The sequence below is a fragment of the Toxotes jaculatrix genome, chromosome 8, assembly GCF_017976425.1.
Source record: "Toxotes jaculatrix isolate fToxJac2 chromosome 8, fToxJac2.pri, whole genome shotgun sequence".
In the NCBI taxonomy this organism is placed as follows: domain Eukaryota; kingdom Metazoa; phylum Chordata; class Actinopteri; family Toxotidae; genus Toxotes; species Toxotes jaculatrix.
This window is the reverse complement of record NC_054401.1, coordinates 28,563,481-28,590,112: the sequence shown is the minus strand read 5'-3', so window position 1 is coordinate 28,590,112 and position 26,632 is coordinate 28,563,481. Positions and strand designations below refer to the sequence as shown.

General features: G+C 42.1%; 1 protein-coding gene across 2 annotated transcripts in view; it reads left to right on the top strand.

Moving 5' to 3' along the window:
- The first annotated feature begins 11,933 nt into the window (after window positions 1-11,933).
- Window positions 11,934-26,632, top strand: part of gask1a (golgi associated kinase 1A) — a 37,225-nt gene continuing 22,526 nt past the window's right edge. For both annotated transcript variants that reach the window (XM_041044839.1, XM_041044838.1), the window contains exon 1: window positions 11,934-12,190. In XM_041044839.1, coding sequence (XP_040900773.1) covers window positions 12,176-12,190 — 15 coding nt within the window. In that variant the 5' untranslated portion in view covers window positions 11,934-12,175. The remainder of the gene's footprint in view (window positions 12,191-26,632) is intronic.

Here is a 26,632-nt window from a genome sequence, read left to right as displayed (position 1 = left end):
GGAGCAATAAAATGAGTGTTAGATGGCAGTTAGTGTCACTGTTAGTCTGCATGGCTTTTACATGCCAGTTCTTCAGCAAATGAAAGAACTAACATGGAAAATACAGATATATACACACTCCTCTCATATTCTCTCTCTCTCCAACCAAAACCAAATTTGGCAGCAGGTCCACTGAGGACTGCTGTTGTGGTACACTGAGTTTCTGTTGGCACAAACACTGGATCCTTTCTGTGTGTAGACAAAGTTTCCTCCCTCTTTCACAAAATGTGTTTATAAGAGTGGGGTTTAACCAGCCGTCACAGTGTGTTCTTGGCTTACTGTAGCTGTACATTCTGTATGATTTCTACATGATGCATAGGTTCTCCAGAATGTTTCACCTTAAAATAACCCTAATCTGTATTTAAGCTGCTGAGTTTTTTTTCCCTGAATGCTAATATATTCCAGTTCCTTTGCACGGCAGCACTTGATCATTATCCTGCAGGATAGATATTGTGTTGTGTTACAAACAGACCTGCACCAACACACAATTATTGGAGAATCCTGGGAAAAAAGAGAGAAATAAAATAAAATGTGTCTTTCTGTAGAAGTCAGTGCAGAACACTGTGAACTGTACAAACACTGGTAGAAGTGGACTCATCATGTCATGATCGAGCAGCAGTGATTTAAAGACTATGATGCTGTAGTGACTGGGTGGCCAGAGGCTGAACAGTGATGGGTGGGTCCGAATAGTTTAATGAATGAGTGGGGGATTAATCATAATCGTGTTGGGATTGGACAGAGACATTTAGGCATGGACATGGTGGCTTGCTTGGATATTTTTCCATTGATCTGATTGGGTGGAGTGGGTGGTGCTGTGTTGGAGACAGGACAAAGAATCTGCCCACTCTTAACTAACTAACTGTATCAGTGTCATTCATGCATCATTGAGGAAAATAGGTGCGACTCTTGCTGAGTGTGACATATTCTATGTGTGGCTAAATTTAGACTGAAGTCACTTACAGCTAATGCATTGCATCATTTCAGAACTTTTCCTCACATCTGTCTATCATGGAGAGCTCTCTCTCTCATTCAAGCCTCACACTGTTCCTCTACAGCTCTGAAGGCCTTTTTTTTTTACAGCAGGCATTATGAAATCACTACATGCATGTAGTGGAGAAGAAAGTCTAATATTTCCCTCTGAAAAATGGAAATACTAAAGTAAAGCACAAATACCTCAAATCTGTACTAACTTGTTGTTACTTTCCTCCACAGCTGGCTGGTCGTCTCCACAGCTGGACTACCAGCTGCCATAGTGACATGCCAATCCGGACCAAGCCGAACCAACAACTGAGGACATCCCCAACTTTGACCTTGAATGCTCTCACTGATGTATGTTCCTATGTATTATGGAGGAAAGTTGCCTCATCCATTCTGCACTTCCAACATAAATGATTTATTAGTTTCTTCCCATGTAGTCTCATTGGAGTGTGGTAACTTCTTTGTAGTACATTACGTAAACTTCCCTTCTTGTTTTTTTCCACATTCTGCCAAGATATTCAGCCATTCCTCTCACTTTCACAATAACTGAGTCATTAATTGCAAACTTGTCTGTTTGCTGAATGTGCTGTAAGGCAGATCCTTAACATGGAACTGATTCATGAAGTCTCCACAGGACATGAATCTTCATATATCTCCAATAGTATGTATGCCATCAGAGTGCCACTGCTTAGCATACCCATATTTCATAGTAATAACAGGATGTCATGTAATTGACGACTGAATTTTTCCCCACGGATGAGGCTGACTTTCTCCCATTTCTCTAAATTTGTTAACAGTGTAACTTGTCCTTTCAGCGCCATATTTGAGAGCTGCCCCAAATGTACAGTGAACATTAGCTCAGCTTGATTAGCTTCGCCCTCAAACTAGTGCTTACAAGGTAATGCACCAGAAATGATCTTCCTATGGTTTCCTATTGATACTCAAAACGAGTATGAGTAGGAACTGCAGTTATTCTTTCTTTAAATAAAAATTCAGTGCTTTTCATTGCAAAAGAGTATTTTTACTTTATTTTTGACTTTATCACTGAAACAGAGCTCAAACCGAGCATATGACAGTAGTAATGTGGAGGTACAGGAAACTATTAGCAGATGTGTGATCTGCGATTAATGATGACCAATCACAATCCAGAAGTCAACACACACTCACCTACACACACACATGCACACATGCACAAGTGCGTCCTGGAATCAGAATCCCCCTGAGGAGCAACGGTCTGTTCCCAGACATGATCTAAATTCTAAATTCTACGGTTTTCTCTGAACAATGTGTCCCCGAGCGGCTGGAAGAGATCGAAAAACATTTACAGTAACTGCTTATACCCATTCTGCCGAATTCTGTCTTTTGGTAGACTTGCTGCTTTCAGCTACTCATACACAGAGGCAGAGTGTACACCTGTGTCTGTGGCCAGATGAGTTCAGTACGTGATAACCACAAAGCAGATGCACACACATCAACCCACACAACATCCACCCACGTACACAGACACTGCTTGCCCTCATTAGAACTTTTTCTCACATTCTTCACATTCATCAGTCTATCCACACAGCTGTTGTATAGACTGTAGAATATGCTGTGGCTTTCCTTGTCCTCCTGTCATCATCCAGCTCTCCACACGTCTCCTGCCTCCCAGAGCAGCCTTGGGTGTCCTCTTTAAACAAGCGCACAAAACCACCAGAACCTCTCAGCCGGTTGTGGTTGACCCTGCAGTTCCAGTGAAGTTCAGCTGTCTGCAGGCGGAGCATCAGCCTCTTCAATTTCCGTGCAGATTCTTCAGCAGAAGTGACTTTTAAAAAAAACTTTAATTCTAGTTTGTCTGTCTGTTGTCTGAATCGCTTTTGGTCTGATGTGATGACTCAAAGTGACAATGAGCGCATGTGGCAGTACTAGCCTTTACCAGTTTTAAGTTTCGTCTTTGTTTTGATCGTGTTTGGAATCTTTACGGGAAAAACAGAGAACTCAAATTATTCATCATCCAGGCGTCAGAGCAGGCCCGACTCTGGCTCTTTAATAGGTCACAGCAGTTTGTTACAATTTGGGTTAACAAAGAGTGTATTTTTGTGATATTTTAATATCCCCTCACCATCTGTCATATCTCTTCTGACGGTTACCTCGGTGGTTAAGGATGTTGGTTTCTGAATGAATGGCTCAGCCCCATTTTTCACTCTGATGGATTTTAGTTTCTGTCCAATCACAATGCAGTTTACTGCATCGTGTACAATGACAGTTTCACACTAATTTCAGACTGTATATTAACCTGTTTATTCATTTATTTATTTATTTTTAATTTTTTTACTGACCTACCACTTCATAGTTCGAGTTGAGGACACACCTACACATGTGGCAGATGTTGAACGGAAACCTAGAAAAGTTTTGGGAGCCCTGAGCCCCAAGCTACAGCTGATGTGAGTTCTATAAAATATACGCTGCATATTCATTCCTGTGGTGTAATGTTCTGACACACAATGTCAGATGGCAGTCTGACAAGGTGAGTGCTTATCATTGTAACATTTACCTGATGAGGGCCTGTCTGTGGGTGGACACCAGGGAGGGAGGACAGTGGTGTGTCAGTGCCTGGAAAGGACCAGAAGGCTCAGTGCTAATGAAATCCCTTCAGCAGTGCTACGTGACACGACGAGGAGACATCACTCTCTTTTTCCTAAGATTAAAAACTTTTTTTTGTTGTTTACCATGATCTTCCTGGACCTGTCAAACCACCATCTGTTTAATTTTAGCTGTTACATACTGAACAATAGCAGCATTCAGTATTAAACAGCAATATTTCACATCAGTTTTTTCATGTTGTCTTCACTGAAGAGACTTCATTTTGTCACATTTGTAACACTGCCAGTTGTGAGCTAATTTTTCTGCTCAGTACCAGGACAGTGTGACTAGATTTTGTTTTTTAACTCTCTGTGGGGTGGGATCTGGTTCTATGCTGGTCTCTCTGATCCAATCTGCCAACCAGCTGTGGATGGGGCTCTTTTATATTTTTAATAATCCTGATGTTTAAATGTCACCACATGTACAGTATCTGAGAAGGAACATCTATAATTGTGCCTTTTTTTCTGTTGTTGCTCATCCAAGAGTTTCACTGCACTGAGCACACTCTCCGTACAGCGTCACCCTCACAGTGATGCACGTCTGAAATTTTCTGGTTTGTGTAACATACTGGAAACAAGGCAGAACCTAGACCCTACAGGTTCCAAGCTCCAGGTTTCAGGTCATTAAATTCACATTGTGGAAAAGCCCTAAAAGGCAACATGGCCACGGTGCTGGTAGAGTTTATGTAACCCTGTGTGAATCGCTGTTAGAGGAACTGGATACAGTTGCAGCTGTTACACCCGTAAACTCGTATCAGATCATGTAGTTCAGGTGTCCTGTCTCAAATGGTTTCCTGCCATCCTGCATTAATTAGTGCTGCAGAGTTTGCACTGGTTCAGTGGAGCGGCAGACGTACACACAGTACTTCACTCTTCAATGACTCCATCTTTAATGATATCTTTGTTCAGACAAGCAACCCACCAAGCTTGACTTTAAACCATGTAGGCCCTTCACTCCTGGACGTTTTGATGTCCCTGTTGTCCCTCTGTCCTTTCTGTTTGCCCTTTCACCTCTGTTCTCCTCCCATCTCACCCTGCTCTCCCTCATTCTCCTCCTCACATCTGAGTTTAGACCTGTTGTTGGGTTGTTGCCCATGGCAACCAAATCCGGGCCCTCACACTCAACGTCTGGGTTTGCAAACATTTCTGGGGAGAAAGAGTGGAAATGAAGAAGTGGGAGAGAGAGACAGAGAGAGAGAGGGAGTGAGAGAGAGGAGACCAGCTCCAAATAACTCTCCAGACATGGCAGAGAAAAATACATCTGTCTGGGAAAAGCCACTCCAGCTCTCCAGCTTTAATTATCTTTTAAGACACACATGGGGGAAGTGAAGGAGTCCAAAACGTAGAGACAAGGAGACATGCCAGGAGATTCATGCTGCAGATTCCAGTAACTTCTTCTTCTTCTTCCTCACAGACAAAACAAGAATAAACAGAAACACACAAAGTCTACAAAAAAAATAAAGATCTCATTTCACTATCATCCTGTAATAGTCAAAGATGAGAGAGGCCTTAGATGAACCTGCTGTGCAGAGCAGCCTGTGCTTGCCAAAGAGCAACTGAGGCCTCCACCCTGGACCAGACCAACACTGAGATCATTGTTGTTCCACAGCCCATAACTGGGCTCCACAGCAATGGGGCTCCACTGTGGTAGGTCCATGCTAGTGTTTTACAGTATTTTCCAAAGTCCTTTCTGCTTTACGAGATATACAGCGTGGAGTTTGATGGGAGGAGTTAGAAAGACATAAGGTGATATTTGTAATTAAAAATGAAAATACACCAGCACCATCCACTGAATGTACACAGTGTTTCCTCTATGATATTTTTCAGCAGCAGGGGGAAAGACTTTCCGGGGAGGTGGGCGGGGGGGGGGGGGGGGGGGGTTTGATGATGAGCCCAGTCCGGGAACACGCACACAGCATGCTCTCATGAGCTTCACAGTGGTCCTCTGGGATTTATCCCGGTATGCCCCGATGGCCAGTCCGACTGAGGAGGGTTTTGTTGTACCTGGTTGGTGCGTGAATGCGATCCGTAACCTCCTTACTCTTTGGCCCCATTGAATCCTCGACAATGATTTTAAAATCATGACATTATACAAAAAAAAATAAAAAATAGACTCAGTTTTAGACTCAGCTCAGCAGTAGGAGTGTTTCAGCTCCTCCAGACACAGGTATTTATCAGTGAGCGGCACCCTAACAAATATGCACATTTTAAGACTGGCTGTCTTTGGTGAGTCATGTCGGGCTGCTCTGGGATCATGTTAAAAAACAACTGCAGTAAATTCAGTCCAGTTCTGGTTTCCTGGCTTTCATTACAATGGTGGAATTCTGCCTTGGGTAAGTCTCTGCAATGTCCCCACGTGAACGAACACAAACACACACAGGGCTCGTCCACAACACAACAGTTGTGAAAACGAATGACATCACTCACAGTGGAGCAGATTCCATGATGCTGAGTTCTGTTGTTGTTATTTATTTGTAGCTGTGGTGTGATGCTCTCCAGAGTACGACAACCGCTCGTTTATATGTGTGCTTTGTGTTCCTGTGGCTCAGCAGTGATCTGCTGTGGGATTCAGGAACGGAAGACTTCAAACATCTGCATGTCACAGACTTAAAATGAGGGAGTTTATCTCTGAAGTGACCCCCGGGGGTCATGACACTAGTGACTGATTGCACTCTCTGTTCTTCCCATCTGTGCGCTTTCCTTTCGTCTTTCATCCTCTCTCAGATACAGTCATCACTGTGGATTTCTTTAACTGATGTTTAATTGAGAAATTCTGTTCCCATCATAGAAAGATCCACCCAGAATATTTCCCCTGGCCACATTCGTGCCCCTGGACTCTCAGCTTTTAAGGAACCAGGCTAGAGGAGGACGTTCCATCAGATGTTTGTACTCTGCTTTATCAGAAGCTGAAGTTTGATGCAGATGTTCAACCTGTTAACAGACACCTCTATTCTGTGTACACGCCTGAAAATAGATAATAAAATGCTCTTCAACCCTTTTGGTAATAGTCATAACCCAGGACTTCTCTGAAAGGCATCTCTGAATGAGTTGAAGAGATGCCTTCACCTCAACAATAAACTGGATTGGACCCACAACACCGATACCCTGTACAAGAAGGGCCTAAAGTCACCTCCGCCTTCTGCACAGACAGACAGGGACAGGAAGAGACTGAACAAGCTGGTCAGGAGGGCCAGCTCTGTCCTGGGCTGCCCCCGCTAGACACTGTGGAGGAGGTGGGTGAGAGGAGGATGTTAGCTAAGCTGACATCCATCAAGGACAACACCTCTCACCCCCTGCACCAGACTGTGGAGGCGCTGATCAGCTCCTTCAACGGCAGACTTAGACATCCAGAGTGTAGGAAGGGGCGCTACCACAGGTCCTTCATCCTCTCTGCTGTCAGACTGTACAGCTCATCTGAGGTTGTACTCTGGTCTGGTCTCACTGGGAAGAAGAATGGGCCAAAATCACACCTGGGCAATGCATGGGACTAGTTTCTTGAAGCTGTCATTACCAACAAAGGCTTTTGTATAAAGTATTTTATAGTAAATTTCAGTAAGCTTATTCAATACTTTTTCCCTGTGTCATTCCATTTTACTAGATTTAACTTCATTTCTGAACTTTGTTTTGTTTTCTTTGTGTGTACGTAGGGATTACTCAGTTTTTTTACCAGCATCTGGTGAAAATTTCATGTCAATAACACTTTTAGAAATATATCTACTGAGGACAATGGTGACGTGTTCAATACTTATTTTACCTGCTGTACATAAATAAGGCCTGTAGCAGGGCCTGAGTGTGGACACCACATCTGAAGTAGCACCACCAAGGCCAAAGAGTCCCATGGGCTGGATGATGTATTCTAAAAGGACATGTCCATTTTTTTCTAAGCTTGTAAAGGACTTATTGTCCATGTTGGACTAAAATTGAGTTTCAAAAGTCATTCCTGATGTTGTAAGCAGCACTTGACACTCCAGCAGTCCATTTGCTGCTCAGGGGACTCAGTCAGAGCACATATACAAAGTCAATATATTAAACACCTCAGATCAGTGGTGGAAGAAGCTTATAATGCATAAAATGTAGTGTTTGAAATGTGTTGCATTTCTAACCACACCCACCAGTAATGCCCCAGTGCACTGACACACCCTGAGCACACTTTTTACAGTGGGTATGCTTCTCTTACAGTAAAAGTCTTCACATCACATTTTAAATGGTTGTGAATTCACAATTTTTACTCAGGCAATCGTGTGGAAGCAGCATGTGCCCCTGTCAGGGCATTATGATGGTGGTTTATTGCTGCACATGCATTAATGAGTAAGCAGCATGTTGCAGTTGTTTGAGGTAAAGCTATTTTTTTTTTCTGTCTCGATCAGTGTCCAGTGGTGAACTGGAACAAAGTACATTCACTCGCTACTGTTTTTACTGTGAGTTCAGTTTTCAGGTTCTTGTACTTTACTTGATTTTATTCCCATTGTGCTTTTCCACTCCACTGCATGTCAGTTTGAGTCATTTGAGTCCTAAAAATCTTATTTTCTTAACATAAAAAAAAAAATTGTGGTGACTTTTCCTTATTCCACAGTAGTGAACCCTTAACCTCTCTGTTTAAGATTCTCGGTTTCTCAGAAGTTTTTGAAACAAGAAGATGCAAACAGACTCATCTAATTAAACTTTCACTTATTTTATGAGAAGAAACAGACTCATCATGATCATTTTATGAAGTCGCTCAAATCAGCTCCACCTTGACCAGCCTTATTTATGAAAACACTCTGAAAGAGGTTGTTCTGGACACCATGGGTCAGAGTAATTTTACTTTAGTACTTGAGCTCAGATGGATTCAGAACTATAAAAGAATAGAAAAGAGAAAGGCTGAGACATGACTGAAAGAGAGGGACAGCAGAAAGAGAAACAAAACAAAAAAAGGAGAGAAGTGACAGTTGATAAACATGAGAGTGTGGAGCAAACTCCAGGGGAGCAGTCAGAGTCTGGGGTTTCCCCAGACTTATCAAAGCATTAAAATATCTTATCCCAACCGACCGAAAGTACAAGGGAACTTATGAGACGATGGTGCGAGTATGCATTGGAAAAACAAAGCCCTGCTTGTTATCTGTGACTGTGTCTGCAGATTTATGATCTCCAGCAGTGTCCTTCTGCAGATTCTAAAGAAACTGGGCCCCGACCAGCTGTCCTGCAACAAGACGCCTATGTAATCGCAGCAGTGTTGACAAAGACATGTTTGATGTCTTTCTCACAGGCTAAAGACTTGTGGGGACAGCAAGACTCTGTTACTGACTTCAGAGAACATGTCAGAACATACAGTAGAGATGGAGAAGTTAGATGCTCACTCCTTCCTTGAACAAATAATGCTTTAAGTGCAAGACAAAAATGAATGAAAGCGTTTGGGTGATGGTGCAGCTCGTTGCTGTGGCTCCAAACTGCTGAGATTGTACAGTAGTGTAAAAGTGAGAGGAATGCTGCCGGGGAACAAAGCTGCGACTGTGTGGCAGGGAAACGTCCTCTCTATCTGCCTCTGTCCTCCATGAAGCCTGTGCAGTCCAACAGAATGGAATCATGCAGAACAAGTGAGCACACATATGTACTGTGCACACTCACACACACACACTCTGTCACTTAACCGGACACACACTCCGCTGTTTAACGGATCTTTTATTCAGCTGAAATGTCAGAGAGTGTGAGCCGTAGGGGTCGCGTGGCTGAGGGGTCAGGGTGAGGGGTCAGAGGTCAGCAGAGTCAGATGAAGCAGCTGATTGTACAGAGGGACAGGGGATTTTGGACATCAGGAATGAGTGAGGAGGCGGAACAGCAGCGGAGAGGCAGAAAGGTCAAAGACCAGATGAGCGCGATCAGCCAAGCTTTGTACTATCGCATTGTTCCTTCCACACATTCCCTCCATCTGCTCCTTCTTTCCCTCTTTTCCACACTCCATCTTTCTCTATGACGGGTCTGAGTCTTTTCTCTTGTTGTGGTGCACTCTAGCGGTGCACTTTTGAACATGCAAGATAAAGCTGTCAGGAAAAGGAAGGCAACTTTAGACCATCAGAGGACCACATTCAGAAGGCAGCAGCTTCCTGTTTTATTATGACAGTCTTATCTTTTCCATGTACTGTAGAGTTTTGTCTCTCTTTATTAAATGATTCCACACATTTTAAACAATCATTTCCTGTTTTTAGAGCAAAACTGAACAGGAGGTCTATGTATAAGAAACTGTTCTAAAAACGTCATGCATGGTAGAGGAAGCATGGCCCCACATGTATGGAACTGCGTTGTTTTCCTGAGCCTGGATTTAGTCTAATTTTGTATAATTCCATGTGGAAACAGAATATAGTTTATTGATTTCAGAAGTTTAAGAAAATACACCAACATCGCCACCTACAGGCAACTGGTCTCCAACACATCTGACGGCAGGCTGAGGGAGTTTCCCATACCATACAGTGCAGAGTGGTAGATACTAATTTTCTGAGAGTCCAACTTTTAGTAAACAAGGAAGAAGAAACAAAGGAAATGGTGCAAGATGCAGGACAACAGAAATCAAGGTCGCTTGATCCATATGTGTCCTATATTATTTGACATTTAAGGATTTAAATTTACTTTTGTTTTGTTTCTTTTCTCCCACACACCCGTCAGTGCTTGTGTGTCTGTGTTGTTTAGAAATAGCTTTTTAACATTTTGATTCTTTACATTTTATCTCCTAGCAGACATAGGCTTCCACCATGTTTTCTTTGTGCATTGTGGGAACAGTGGTGTCAAATCAAATCAATCAGAAATCATGTGGATTTAATCTTCACTCGGACATCTTGATGAATTCTTGGATGGATGAATGAGTTGTTTCTGTGAAATTGGGAACCAGCTTGAGAGGAAGTGAGAGGAAGCTTCTCTCAGCTTCACAGAATCTGAACAGCTCTCACATCATTGACAGAGATGGATGTATGGTCTACTGCTCATGTCAGTGTGTGTCAAACAGAGGCTCTGTCTTCTCTGTCCAACCCAACTCCCAGCTGTACCGGCAGGGATTGGTGCAAATACAGGATGGTGGGAATAAAGAAAGTTAAACAGGCTGAGAGCCTTGATAAACACAAGATGGCGCCCTAAACCTTCTACAAGGATGAGTACAAGCATGTGGGCCACAACTGTGGCAGGAATCAGGAGTTTTAGTTTCTAGTAACTTTTAAGATGAAGATTTTACACAATAGATAATATAACTAGCTTTAAATATACAACATGTTGTTAAAGATTAAACCTTCTTTCTTTTTTCTGTCTTCTCTTGTTGATCATCTCACGTTTATCTGGTGTTCCTGATCATAAAACTGTAACATGCTGCTGACACACTGATGCTTCAGTATCAATCCTCTCATCATGTCATGTGTAATACTGTAATACTTTAACTGCATCTGCTGCTCATACTTACTGTACTTTTACTTCAGTAGGATTTTTCATGCAGGACTTTTATTGTAAGGGAGTATTTTTACTTTGCTGTACTGAGACTTTTTTTTTCACCTCTGAATAGTGAAAATGTTACATATGGGAACATGCATATGAAATATGTAACTGAAGTTATTAGATAGTACGTATTAGATAGTATGCTTTATACATCAGTATCTGTTCACCTGCCACAGGTGAAAGGTCAGGAAATATGGGAAATGGTTATTTAACTTTAAAAGAATATTTTAAAAAGAATGCTTTTCTTACAGCTTGAAAAACTGCTTTTTGCTGTTTACTCTTATTTTGCTATGTTTGTTGTGTGTTTGTTTTGAGAACATGGTACCCATAAAACCTGTGGATATTTACCTTGCATAGCTTTATTATGTTACCTTTCCATTCTAAAGGCAACAACATAAAGAACCATATGAATTTGGTTAGAGGAAGTTATATTTCTCCTGCAGCTGGAAAGACATAATGTAACTAACATCTGATGCAGCTGATTTCCTTTCCCAGAAATTTCCATAGATGATTTAAAGCTTCTTTTTTTTTTAAGCTTCTTTTCGTGTGTGTGTGTGCGTGTGTGTGTGTGTGTGTGTGTGTGTGTGTGTGTGTGTGTGTGTGTGTGTGTAGCAGGCTGTAGGTTCACCGTGGCAAGGTCTGTCCTGAGTTCCCTGGCCGCTGGAGAAACTCCGTTATTGTATGAAGGGGGAAGACTGTTCTCAGGTTTCACTCTGAGCAGACCGCGGTCCTCCTTAAAAACCCAGGGACTTTTACTTTGAAATCGGCTTTCCCAGACGCTCGCGTGGAGGAGCGCGTTGGCCGGGGAGGGGAGGCTGGACTCTCAACAGCCTGTAGATCAATTTTAAGTTTGCATCGAAGAACGTGGCCGCGTGTTGATGTTACCTGTACTGCTCAAGGTAATTGTCTGACAACAGAAAACCGCGGTTGAGTTTTGCTCCAGAAAGAAATTTTCAAACTAAAGTAATGGACTGACTCGCGGCCGCGCGGCTGCAACTTCAGGACCACCGGCTGGAGACCCCTCACCCTGCAGTCTGCAGACGGGACGTGTGAGAGATAAATGCCTTCTTTAAAGAGGCTGCAGAGGAATGCACTCGACCATGGTAAGATCCCTTTATAATGCTTTTATCCGCGCGCTCTGAAACCGGACCGGCAGTCTGAGGTCTGAGGTCTGAAGCCTGAAGCCTGAGGTCTGGGCTGAGTTAAACGCTGAGTAGGCAGATCAGACCTGAAAGATATCAGCTGCTGTCACGAGCATTAGAGCAGTTAGAAAGTCTTTTTCTAGCTCTATGTTCACTCTGTGTTACTGCTCTTGTGTAAAACCCATTCATTCAAACCCAGGTACAGTACAGTACAGTACAGGTAGGTATGATCTGAAATATGCTCCCTGTCACTGTGTATATTATAAGGATGTTCATGCACCAGTTCTTAAGCAGTGTTTTTACTGTCATACCTGCTCCGGGTGGAATGACCTAACCTAGGAGTTGGGGGCCCCATCCAAAGGGCCAAAAGATAAATCTGGGGGGGCCTTGAGGTGTTTAAAGGGATGGAGAGAAAGGGAAATAAAGCCCAGCTACACAAATCTGTGTTCATTCTCTGGGACTCTTCTCTGAAACAGTTGTGTCAACACTCTGGATGCAGCTGCCGCTGTTTGCTGCTTTTCTCTGTTGTAAATCACCACAAACTGTTTTTGTGCTCTGGGAAGTAATGCTGGACATTTTCAGACATAATGACTGATTGATACATTGAATAAAATAATTTGCTGGTGAATCAGTGATAAAAAATAAACTTCACTTGCAGCCGTACTCTGTCAATCTGTCCGTGCAGGTCAGTTATCTCAAAGGTAAAACAGAGGTAAATGGAATGATCAGACGAAAGGAAACACACTCATCCTTTGACTCTATTAGTGTAATATTGTGATACAGTGTATACATTTATAAATCATTCTGCCAAGTCTGTGTGTAAAGAGGTAAGCTTTGAAAATAGCTTGGTTGGCAGGTCAAAACAGTGTTTTCCTCCCTGATCGTCCGTCTTTCAAGCAGTCCCCATAGTCTCACATTTCAAATTGGTTCCATATGGTTTGAACTGCCACATGGAAACCAAGAGGGAAACTCTCTGCCCATTCTCCTCTCCTCTCCTCTTCTTCTCTTCTCTCCGCTCCTCTGCCTTTACTTTTCAGTTTGTCTCATGTGTTACAAAACATAACAGTCCAGTCTCTTACAGATCTCTCAGCTCTAACTGCTGCGGCTGTTCTTCAGTTACTTCAGGGCCCATATTGGAATTCAGAGCTGGGCACACAAACCCTCCTTAGCCGCAGTATAGTCGGTCTTTGTATGTTAAACACCAGGGACTGCTGCCCTGCCGCCGCTCACTGTGTTCTCAGCTGTGCGCTCTGGTTCCTTTGTTCCACGTCTATGTCTGTGTGTGTGTGTGTGTGTGTGTGTGTGATAGCAAAAGAAAAATAGAGAGCAGACCTGCTTTAACTGATTGTGTCTATATCAGTTGAACTTGTCCACGTACTCCCTCACATTTTGAAAATGAGAGGATTGTGGTTTGGTGCTCCTGGGTGAGTCAACCAATCTTCCTGTTTTCTCTTTCTTTGTGTGTCTGTCTCTTTCTCTCTCTCTCTCTCTCTCTCTCTCTCTTACTCTCTCTCTCTCTCACACACACACACACACACAAATACACCACAACTATGTCTGACCAGGCGCCACTAGGACCCAGAGATCCCAGCTGTGAACACCACTATTCAACTGTTACCACCTTTTCAATATGTCTGTCATGGTTAGCTCATTGAGAACCATCCAACTGAGCTGCCCCACACACAGATGAACACATACTGAGAGCAGCTTTACATCTATCATTTATTATGGATATTATATGTGCAGAAGTAAACGTAACTACATGAATTCCACTTAAATAAACCAAGCAATTTGAAACGACAGGAAATGTCAACCTCATGATAAACCCAGATTAAAGACTATAATGAATGGTTTTGCCTGAGGCAGCACACGGTGCCAGTATGGCCATAATGCATTTCTGACCCATGAAATTTCAGCTTCTGCCACCTGGAAATGTGCAGCATCCTGCCAAATGACTGAGGGGGGGAAATCTCAAAGCCATGACCCACAAGTGTAGTCATTAATGAGTTGGCAGGCTTCACTATCTCAATTGGCCGCACCATTGTAGTCAGTTAGTGTTCTGTGAGGGCAGATTGAAGCCTTCAGCTGCTTCACCTGGGAGAATCAGCTGATAAAGAAAGGCACAGCATCACCAAACAGCCACACCTGAACAGATCTGACATCACTTCCAAAGAGGAACTCCGGTTTGAAGAGAAATTTAACAGGCACAGAGAGGGGTTGTTTGAGGTTGTTAGAACTTGGAAAATGAATTTTTCATTTCACTGTGTCTTCAAGAAAGAAATCCCCAGCATGTTTCACCTAAGTCCACCTTTTCCCGGTTTCTCAAACTCAGTTAGCACAAATCATTTAAGCTGACTTTGTCCATGACGTCTGAAATTTTTGAAAAGATCACATTGGTTGATTTGGTTTGACTGGAACACACAGAGGAACAGACTCGGTCTGTCAGGGGAACGAGGCTCTGACACTTATTTTGTCCAAGTGAGGAAACAGAATATTCACAGTTCACATGATCCAGTTGAAATTCATATAAATAAAATGAAGATTCAGTCATCATTAAATTATATGTCATGCAAGAGCCAGTAAAAACAAATGGAATGGTCAAAGTTGTCATGCATACATTTAGTAAAGAAGAAAAGGCAGCAGATCATCCTTCATTCATCCTTCACTCTTCTGACGTGTCTTTATTCAGAGCTTCACTCTGTTTCCATGCAGCTTCATTTGCTCTGCACAGGTAAATGAAATCATTCAAAACACAAACTGCTTGTGTTCATCGTTAAAAGCAACAACACATTTGGTCTTTGCAAACAGAAATATGTCTGTGTTTATGTATGTAGAGCAGGGAGGAGAGATCTGATCACAGGTTTTACTGGAGAAGCATGTGGAGACACATTTTAATGGCAGGTGTGAACCGACGTACTTAGAGCTGTCCACAGGTGATCAGATCACCTGAGACACAGGTTAATGTCAGGTCTGAACAGGCCAGAGGAAAAAATAAGTAGATCTCATACAGCAGTGTTTCCTCATGAGCCTCAGAGGACCACTCTGAGAGGACCACTGCAGGGTGAAGGACAAGTGTCACATAGCTGAGGTAGCTGAGGTAACACTGCTGCTGCAAGCTCCTCCTCTGACTCTGATTCTCTCGTAACATTTGATTTAATTTGAATTTGCAAGGCTACTGAAGAGAAACAACTACGGCACTCAGTTCTCTCAAAGATGGTTCCTTAAGAGCAAGAGCAACAACAATGTTACGAAGGTAGGGAAAGAAACTTCCTACTCCACAATGATCATTTCCTGACGTGGATACAGGCCCTGTAGAAGCCCACATCCTGGCCTTAAAGTTTGTTACAATAAATAGAAGCAAATAAACCAGTGAGTGAATAAAAGATGTAAATACATTTACAGGAGCTGCAGCCAATAATAAGATACAAACACACATGTTCTTAGTACCTGTGGCATTTGTGTATCTGAGTGTACAGAGGAAGTGAGTTGTGGAATGGGCTTTGTATAGACAGAAAATCACAGGAGAGATTTCAGTGCAGTGAAAGTGACTCCAGAGTGTCTTTGGCTCAGAGTGCTGAGATGAGGACTCAGAGAGGGACGCTGTTCGTACAGCCGTCTGCTGCTCAGCTGTGTGGACGGCTCTGCTGCATGGTTGAACGCTCATGATGTGTCGTTTAACTAGTCGTTTCAGGTGGTGAGAGAGGTGAGGAGACGAGGGGGGTGTTAACAGGGAATAAACAGAATGACAGAGGCTGAGAGTGTGGTGACACAGCAGTGTAGTCAGGGTGTGTAGTCAGTGTGTGTAGTCAGCGCTGGTCTTTATAGCGGACGTGTTATGACAGCACAGTCCTAAAAGCAGTTTGCTTAATGATGCCTGATGGGTTTACACCCTCCTATTATTTAACATTTAGACAAGGAGAGAGAGACTAGTAAAAACACACCGCTGAGAAAGAATGTAACCCTCTCTCTCTTGTTCTTCAGTATTTCTCTGTCTTCGTCTCAGGCACAGAGAGATCGTACTGTTTGTGTGTCTGTTGTGTGTGCAGAACCCTGCAGCCAGTTTGTAAAATGAAACAACCAGGTTTGTCACCACGCCATAAAAAAATATGTCTGTGAAGGTTGTGCTTTAAAAAAGATACAGATTCAAATCATAACACATATCAACTGAATACATTTTACACTGCTGGAAGTGACAGGCTGTGTTTATTGTCATTCATTAGATACGTACAGTATGCTTTACATGGCTGCCAAGGCTGTCACTGATGGTTCATCTGTCCATCTGTCCAATGGTGTTATCCATGATTTTCTCCTTACATCTGGTTGTCAGTCTGTCTGTCTCTCCTTCTGCCTATCTGCAGATAGGCAAACAACGCAAAGGAAAATGGCCGCTGTCAGCTTGTCCACTTATCCTACTTGCCAAAATGCCCGGATGCTCCATTTAACGCTCATGGGTGTTGAGTACCTACAACTCTGAATGTCTTCACACCAGCACCACCTTCTCCGTGGTATCACCATCCCATCAGATTTTATACTTGTACAGGAAATAGTAAATACTTTTGGGGCCAGATATCTGTGAATTTTGCTGAGCAGGTTTTTCCCAGTGCAAGGACAAAACCCTTTTCATTTGGAACTTTTTTTTTTCCACCTGCTGACACCCTTAGGCCCAAAATGTTCAAGTCTAAGAGTTTCATGTAACAGAATGAGCTGTCAAAGTAAAGTACAGTCAGCTGTCTCAACAACCTGACAAACACAGACGTTCTCAAAAAATAAATAAATAAGTCAAGCATAATTATTGTTTTGGATGTAGGAGGAAAAAAATCGATCAAAATCGATCGAAAAATCAATCTAAAATGGAGATAAAGACAAATAAGCTGCTGTTAGCCGTTTTACTGTCTGACACCACCATCAGGTTCACTTATTCAGTGAAATATCTCAGCATCTATTGGATGGTTTGGCATGAAATGTGATATAAACATGAATGTCCTCCACGGGATGAACTTCAGAGATCCTCAGACATTTCATCAGATCAACGTGGCTGGACAGACCTTGCATCTCTGAGGTGTAAAATGTATCTAAGTATCTGTAATTACTGACAGTTGAGAGTCAGTTATGATTTTATTTGATACTTTGTCTCAGAACAAACAGAAAGACTAGTTAATGTCTGTTGTGCTGCAAGTGTCTTTTTTTCTATGACCTCTAAGCAGATTTATGGTGACGTGTATTTGTGATGGACATCAGAGATAATGATATCCTGGGAAAGTGTAAGTCACACTAAATGATATGTGTCTGATGTCTTCTGGGATGGCTTCTGTCTCTGTCTTTTTGCTTTGTCCTGCTGAATGTCCATGTCTATAACAGAAAATGCCATCCAGGATAATGAATATAATTACACAGGAGCACGGTGCATATTTTAATCCCCACTTTGTTAATGGCTCTCAGTCTTCTCAAGTGCGGTTTGACCCAGTGTTCTCCCTGTATGCTCAGGTGAATGTGATTTGTTTAGTCTGGAGATGGCTGGAAGTCAGTGGTGACCTGAAGTGACGACACTGCTAATTTCAACCAGAAGGAAAATAAGAAAGTACTTTATAGTATTTACGCAGTTTTTACCTACAGTTTAATTTTGGCTGAAGTGGATGAAATTTGGCCGCAGCCCAAATTCTTTCCGTTTTCTTGTGCATCAGCAGATGTTTCTGAAATACCCAGCCATGGTTATCTTTGGGCTTACACTTCATTCACCAAATGCTCCAGCTCATGCAACACCTTCCTCTTAGGAGAATGGAATGTGCAGCGGGGGAACGGCTCTGACCATGTGTGCACTCCCATGGCAGCCACATGGAGCACGGATTTTTGTGCTCCGAAGTAATTACTTTCAGAGCAGTGATGTGGTGTACGGGCTTCATTCTGTTCACAGAGATCAGGAACGTAAAGCGCTGCCTTTTTTGTTCCTTTGCCAAAGGAAAAGAAAATATCAAGTCGGTTCACTCACAACAAAACTTCTTAACAAAGCTTTCTCATTTCAAGGTGAGATTGGTTCGGCACTCTGAGCAGAAAGAGAGATTGTGTGGCTGCCTGTGGTACATATTGTGTTATGAGGTAGCCTCTGGAAAATGGAAAACAGTCAAGGGCAATGGAAAATGATTCAGATGGGTTTTTATTTTGTTCAGGAAGACTTGTTTTGAAATAATTAAGAAATGTTCCCCCAAAGAAATAAAGCAGCAGGACATGACTTAAATGAGTCTACACATAAATCCACAGAAGACAGGGTTGGTTTGGGTGTGTCTGTGTTTTAGTAAAGGTCAGAAAGATTTAATAGCTGCCTGCACTGGTTATTACAGTGCAGCTGATTTGCCTTAATAGAACAGAACTGAATAGAATAGAATAGAATAGAAAAGAATAGAATATATGTTATTATATATCTCCTCATTGTATGGAAACATTATTCCCATTGTTTGTCCCATGGTGTGGAGTGTGACGGTGTTTTCTCTGGGGTAGAAGAGTCTTTAAAGCCTGTAGCACCTTCAATATGGCAGCAGGGAGGGGAGAACTCTGAAGGAGTCTTCAGTGAGGACAGGGGGACTCTCTGGAGAGCTTGTCTGGCCTCCTGTTGTTGTTGTACTGTAATGTAGAATGTCAGCACACTCTCTATCGAGCAGTGGTTGAAGGACACAAAGCAGCTTCACAGACAGCTTGGTTTTCCTAAGTGTCCTTAGAAAGCAGAGCCAGAAAAGAGGTGGTGCACCGGTGCTGAAGGCCAGGCTCGGCCGAGTCTGACAGTCTGTGAGGTGGTTGGATAGGAAATACCTGAGCCACACGCACAGGGAGTCACTGAGACCAGCCTTCAGGGGACAGTAGTGTTGAATGTCACCTTCTGTTCCAGGTGGGTCAGTGCAGTGTGGAGAGTGTGGCATTATCTATGGATCTACTTGTTCTTTAGGTGTACTGGTGCTGGTCCAGAGTTTAGGCAGGGTGCATTTGAGGTTTGCTGTGATGAGTGTGAGTGTCATTGGTTTTTAGTCATTCAGCTGGTGTTGGTCTGTCAGGGCACAGGTAGGATTATGGCTGATTTCAGACAGGTAGCTGCAGTAGCCTGGGAGAGGGACAGGCTGAAGATGTTACTAAACACCTCTGCAGGTTGATCAGTCACTTTGACAAACATGTTGCAAGCAACGTGTGGCGTGGATTCGCCCTGAAGAGGCCGATGTTGTGTCATGATAGTTAGATTAATGCCAGGATGTGAACTCTTGTGAAGACCTTTTGAGGGCTGTGATCCTCAAGGGAAGGAAGAGACAAGATAAAGTTCTCATGGAGGAGAGGCTGATGTTTTATTCAACAACCTGAAATATATTTTACAAAGGAAAGTCATCACTAATTAAACACATAATGATCTGCAAGTCTCTCTCTCTCCTTTGGTTTTACACTCATAAAAGACTGTAGTTTATTATATTGTTTATAACATTAATTCCGGTTCATCCATTTAGCAGAATGAAATAATGAAATTCATCCTGTCAGTAAATCAGGCCTGTATATCACTCTTGATGTGTTGCATTGTGATTAAACCTCAGTTGAATTAATCTTCTAGGCCCCTGTATACTATGTCATGACCAGCACCTAAGGGGGCTTAGTTCTGTTAGTAGTTCCTGTTTTGTTAAGTCGAGTTGTTCTTGTTTTTTCAGTTTTGGTTGTATATTTCCTGTTTTATTGTGATGTCCCTAGTGTATCTGGTCTTGTTCTACTTCCTTGTCTTTGTCTGGTTTCCCTCCTTTTGTGATTGTCTGCCCCCGCCCTAATTGGTGTCACCTGTTGCCCCATTGCCTTGTGTATATAAGTCTTGTTGCTTCCTTATGTCCACTCCCCCGTGTTTGTTCCTGTACCTGTGCTTTGTGTCTCACCCAGGATAACTTTATTCCACCCCTCTGTGTGTGAAGAACACCCTGCTTGTTACCATGAAAGCTGAACTAATAAAAGTTGGAGGAAAGGGAAAACATGAGCGATGGTACAGTCCTCTCCTGGTCTCAGTGTCCCAGCAGGACAGGTTTCACCTTAAGCTTTCTCATTATCAGGGTACAAACGAACCACAAGGTAATGGAGCTTCATTTCAGTAGCCTTGTTGTAAAGGGGCTACTGGCTGATTGTTCTAATGAGGCTCAGTGTTACTCAGCTCTGTCTACTATGAGAAAATAATCCCTGATGATGTCATTAGGGTTCATTTAGTCTGCAGACCATGATTTTATTTTATTTTTATTTTTTTTTTTACAAACCAGGGGCATTGAGTTTGAAAAACAGAGGTGTGTACCAGGTCTGGACGGTCTAATGAGAGACACCATGGAGCTGCATTAGGGGAAGTTGTAGGATCCAGCATTTTCAGAGCTTGAAACCATATTAGGGAATGAAAGGGAGAAAATATTGTGCTCTGCTGCTGTGAGTTTGGCCACTCTTTTTTTTCAGCCACTCCTTCTGGGGATGATAATGTCTGTGTGTAAGTCAGTTTGTTGTTGGTCCAGAAATCTCAACAACCATTAAATGCATTTCCATGAAATGTGGCACAGACTTTTCCTTCAGCCCCAGCAGCAGGTTAAACTTTTCACTTATCCAGTGAAAATGCCAACATCTATGAGATGAAGCACAAACATTAAATCTGATAAACATCTGCATGTTATCATTTTCATTGTGAGCATGTTAGCAATTAGCTCATAGCGCTGCATTGCCTAAGTACAGCCTCACAGATTTGCTAGCGTGGCTGTAAACCTGTATACTTCTGGCTCTTTCAAGTCCCCATGCAACACTGAATTTCTAGAGTACCCTATAAAATAATGTGGGCACCTGTGATTACAGTATGGTTATGGCTGTGATGAAACACCCCCAACGGACTACACCTGACCTAAAGAATGGTCTTAGGTTTGATGAGGTCTTGGAGCACAGTGGGGAAACTGGTGGGCAAAAAAAAAAAAGAGCTGAGTCAGCTGAGGTGAAGTGGTGTGTAACCAGTGATTAACAGCCCTGAAACGGGGAGTTCATTAATTGGCTGTTTGGATGTTCCTGCTGGGAATAAAGTCCACAGCTTCTGTGAAAGAAAGTTCAGTGGATTTAAAGTTGGGGGGTCCACTGATATGGATTTTTCTTTGGCCGATGCAGATATTTCGAGAGCAGGGTGGACGATACAAGTCCATGTAGTCATGTATGATTCCATTGTAAACTAATATACATAGTTATATTGCCTAGTAATATTTTGTTAAATACACTGTTTTTTTGCAGAACACTAGTCACTGAAGGTTTTAGATTAAATTAGCTGTCTTTTAGGTTGAGAGAAAGATTTTAACATTTAGAAAAGATGATGGTGACTGTGACATTTCCACACTAATAGACCAAAATCAATATGATTATACAGACACTGAACACTATGTATGTTATTAAAAATGGCCAATTAAATACATTTAGCTTTGAAAGTTAGGGATTTAAGTCTCACTGTTTTCTCTCAGGTAAAATTACATCCAGCATGGGTGAGTTTCCCTCTGTCCACAGCACCCACCGACTCAAAGTTCAAACTATCTTTATTGCCAAATGGCCAAATTGACACATGTGTGACAAGTGTTGTGCTAACATCGTTCCACAGCAGCCACACTGAGAAAGCTGCCTGCAGACATTTTTTGTTAGTCGGCCTTGTAAGTGCAGATGTCGGTCGATGCCGACTTTCTCAAAGTGCCAGAGGGTCTTCAACCCTCAAGTAAATACTGCAGTGAGTAATTATGCTGTTTCAAAATTTGACTTCTTGTAGAACATATATCCCTTTCTCCTCTTTCCATTAGAAACATCTCACTTTCCAAACAGATTTATTCTGTCTCAGATTTCAGCTGTGTCATTTGATCCAACGGATGCTCTCAGAGGAGAAAGTAGCTGTCAGGAGAGCAGGACAGAGGGCCACTCACATTTCACTTGCAGGAAGAGCAGGGTCAGTTTTCTTCTTTAGAAAAGATTTCTGAGGAAGTCATTAGACATATACGAATTCACAGGATCCACAGGCTGCTGAAATACATGAATCAGTGTGAACACACAGGCTGGAGTTCAAACTGTGTGTTGCTGCACACCTGCCAATGCATTTACCTGCCCGTATGTGTAAATTTCTACATGCATCATTCCCAGCTGTATGAACATTCAGTCCCTGTGTGTGTGTGTGTGTACCTGTATGTGTATTTTATTGGATCATATTATTGCAGCAGTTCAACAACTCACCGGTGTATTAATCTGCCTCATTCATGTTTGCCCTTGGGCTATTACACTACATAGAGCAACATCATTGCTTCCTTACTTTCCCCACATAGCCTTTCATTCATGTACTCTCTGTATTGTATACATTGTATATTGTGTGTATTGTGGCTGCAACAGAGTAGTTCTGAAGTGTCTTTGGGGTCAGACGGAGTGCAGTGTATCTTTTAGGACTGTGTGCGTCTATGTGTGATGCAAAACTGCATGAAAAGGTGCAACAAATGGCAACAAATGATCCAGCACAAGGCACGCTGATGGTATTTTGGTGAAAATTGGGTTTTTGATCTTGTGTTCATGAATAGATGTCCAAGGACTAAGTGAATTTTCAGTGTAAAGTGTCACTGTATACTTCTATGATTCCATTAGTAAAGTGAAACTAAATATGGCACCTGATGGAGATTCACAGTAACTGTAGAATAATACAGAAACATTTAATTCTGCTCTTGATAACTAGTAATTCTATTTAGACTCACATTAGAAATACAGACTTAATGCTGCTGCTCAGTGGAGCTAATGCTGAAACCTTTAAAGGGCTAGTTCAACATTTAGTGTGGTGAGAAGATTGATGACAATTTCATGTCTTTGCATTAAGTAAGGAGATGGAGTCAGGACTTGGTTAGCTTAGCTTCATGGGTGTAAATGCCATTGAAATGACTGTATTATTTATGTACTAATCCTACTTAATATGATAGACTGTACTGTATTAGCAATTTTAGCTTCTCTTTAGGAGAATATTATAATTATGACATGATGTAAATCAAATTATAGATTAAATAATTATCTCTCTGAAGAATGTGCAGAGAAGCGGCAGTTTTTTTAGCCCATTTTCCTCTCAGGCATTGTAGCCAACGACCAAAGCATTAGTGCAGCTTCTATGTTGCCTGACAGGCGAAACACGGGAAATAAGTCCACATAGGACTAGCTCCTGCTGGTAAAGCTTACTGCTGTGAGTGTATGGTGATCACAGAAGCTGACCTAGATGTGCATTAACCTGTTTATCAACTCTGAGCTTCTTTCATGTGCAAACGGTGTTGAAATTCATACTGCACACGATGCACGTATTTTTAGATCCAGTGTGACACTTCCAAGAATATCGTTATCTCTGATGCCGATTGCAAATAAACAGAAAAAATAAAACAGAAATCAGCTTAGAAAGAAGACGCTCAATGTAACTCCACAACTTAAATCATGTCATCTTTAAGTTTTCTTCAGTGTCACACTGATGAAAGTCTTCTGTACATGCACAGGTACACTGCAAACAGGAACCTGCCGATAGCTAATAGCTAAGACTTCCATAGCTTGGTAACTGACTCCATGGCAACACTATACTTCCTGTTTACATCCCTCAAAGCCTCTCAAGATTATAGGAACTGTAGTTTTAATTATTATTATATGATTATACCCCAACTGTAAGTAAGGCCAAGAATAATATTTATAACAGTTATAAACCCACTGTTGGGCTGGGGGGCGGAGGGGGAGGAGGAGGGGTGAAGCATCTGAAAACCCCTGATTTAAAAAGCTTTGGTTTTTCAGTATTTCTCACATTTTAATTGAATGATAAATCAACTGATCAAAGAAATAGATTTTTCCTGATCTTTTGTAGCAGTGCTGATATGTATGAATGGGTGATTATTACCTTTATGTGTCATCCACACTGTTTAAATCCTACACCCACTGGACTAATGCCTTTTCCCTCTATACTGCAAAACCTAAATAGAAAACACAGACATTTTACAAGAAAGAAAGAAAGACAGGATCTTTCTTCTTCACCTCCTCTTCCTTTGGCTGCTGTGCTTTTGTTATCGCCTGTGTAGAAACACTGAATGGCATCCGGCTGTGATCTTTGTGGATAGCTCAGCTCATTTACTTTTCATCTTTCATGTGTTGTCATCATCCTCAGACTCAAAAGACTTCAGAAAATGAATTGAGCTCTGGCTGAATGCATTCTGCGTCCTGCTACATCAGTTTGCTTTTGTTGCATTGCTTTTGCATTTCTTTTATCTTGCTTACATCCGTTCTCCTGGGCTGCTCTGTGTTCGTGTATGTGTGTGTGTGTGAGAGAGAGAGAGAGAGAGAGAGAGAGAGAGAGAGAGAGAGAGAGAGAGAGAGAGAGAGAGAGAGGATCTGACTGGTTTCATTAACGACTGCTCCCAACTGACAAGGCTACTGTTGACAGCTAAGGGACACACACACACACTCCATCTCTCCCACTGAACCTTTCTTCAGTCTCTTTGTCTTATCTTCCACAGTCATATTAGTTTTCTTCTTGATTGGCAGAGGGTATTCATATAATTCCCATCATATGCTGGACTCTAGTTCTCTCTCTCTCCTCAGAAATCAGTACTGTCAAGACATTTCACCGTTGGTCAATGCCGTGAACTGAACACCAAAGTTGAACTGAATACATTCACATCATCTCTCCAAACAAATCTACTGATTCCAGTGAAATGAAATGATTTCAGACCAAAATGTGTCTGTAATAGATTCTGGTGTATTGTGGCTCTAACTGTGAACTGTGTGGTTTGTCTCTTTCTCCGTCTCCATTACACACACACACACACACACACACACACACACACGCACACAAACACACACGCCTGTTAGTGAATGGATGATGCCCATTAACACATGCAATCTCGGGGGATTGAGTGTCTCTCAGACTGAATTAAGCCAAACTGTGTTAACTGATTATTCTCTGAGTCTGTGAATCCTCTTTGATCCAGTTGGAGAGATATTCTTTGCTTGAGCAGGGATTGTGCGCGTGTGTCTCCGTGTGTCTGTGTTTGTGAGTCGATGTTATATGTGTGTACTTGTGTGTGTTTGCTTGCTGTTAATTGAAACCAGTGCAGACAGAGACCTCCTGACCTCATATTTTTCAAACATAATTCCAGCTTTGATGGCTCTGTTAAATCAATTTTGACTGCGGGCTCATTCTCACTACAGTGTGTAACATCAGCTCACAGCTCACTGATACCCTGATATCAACGTCTTATCATTCATATGGTGTTAAAGCTTCTTTTCCCTCTAATATGTATTTACTCATTGGGAAATAACATTATATCTTTGCTTCTTTCTGTTTCTGCCTCTTAGATGGACGTTGCAGATTGAATTTTAAAACACTTGTAGTTTGAAGTTCTGTTCAAATTAATATATTACTTCTGTTCTTCGATACATTTAAATGAAAGTGTGGCACAATTTTACAATTTGAGTTTGACCTTGAACAGGTAGAGTTGGAACAGAACTTGGATGGCCTTAATGACAAATGATATCCAAACATCATTTAACTTAAACAGTTTATGATCCTAATGTGTTAAAAAGTCAGGGACAAGTATCATCTCATTCAAAGCAGAAGCATAAACTGAAAACTGCCTCTGTAAAATCCTGACCTGCTGCCTCATTGATCAGCACCGTCCTGCGCACTCAGAGATCTCATGTGACCATGACAGAAAATGAAGGACTATTGGACTTACTGTAGCAATCATGACTGAATGATTCAAATTTTGTCTCTACATGGACTATTTTTTGTCAGCTCACCACTTAAAGTATCATTAACACATCACATAGCACAGATAGAGATGAAATGTAATTTTGTACAAATGTTCATGGTGCCCAGAGGATGAATCCCAGTAGTGATGCATCAGGTAATCCCCTGAGTTTTCCTCTAGAACAGGGGTCTTCAATGTTTTTCAGGCCAAGGACCCCGAAACTGATGGAGAGATGGAGCAGGGTAAACCCCCCCCCCAAATATGTTCAATTCATGTCAACGTGTTTTTAAAGACATTTAAATTTAAATTTCACGACCCCGCCTGCAGTACCTCCGCGGACCCCCTAGGGTTCACAGACCCCCTGTTGAAGACCTCTGCTCTAGAACCATCATCAGACAAACAAACTGTTAATTCAGCACTTTGATTTGTGACCTGCAGAACGAATGTCGTTCCCACCAGCCTCAGCTGTACTTTGTGTGTGATGCCAATTAGCAGATGTTAGCATGCCGATGTTACATTGATGCAATGTCAGCAGAATGACAGTGAAATGAAAAACACGTTGCACTCATAGCCATTCCAACTTGGGAGTGTTCACACATTCTTCTGAAGTGTTAACCCAAGTGCTAACCCTGTAGTCACACCAGATAAATAGTCTAAA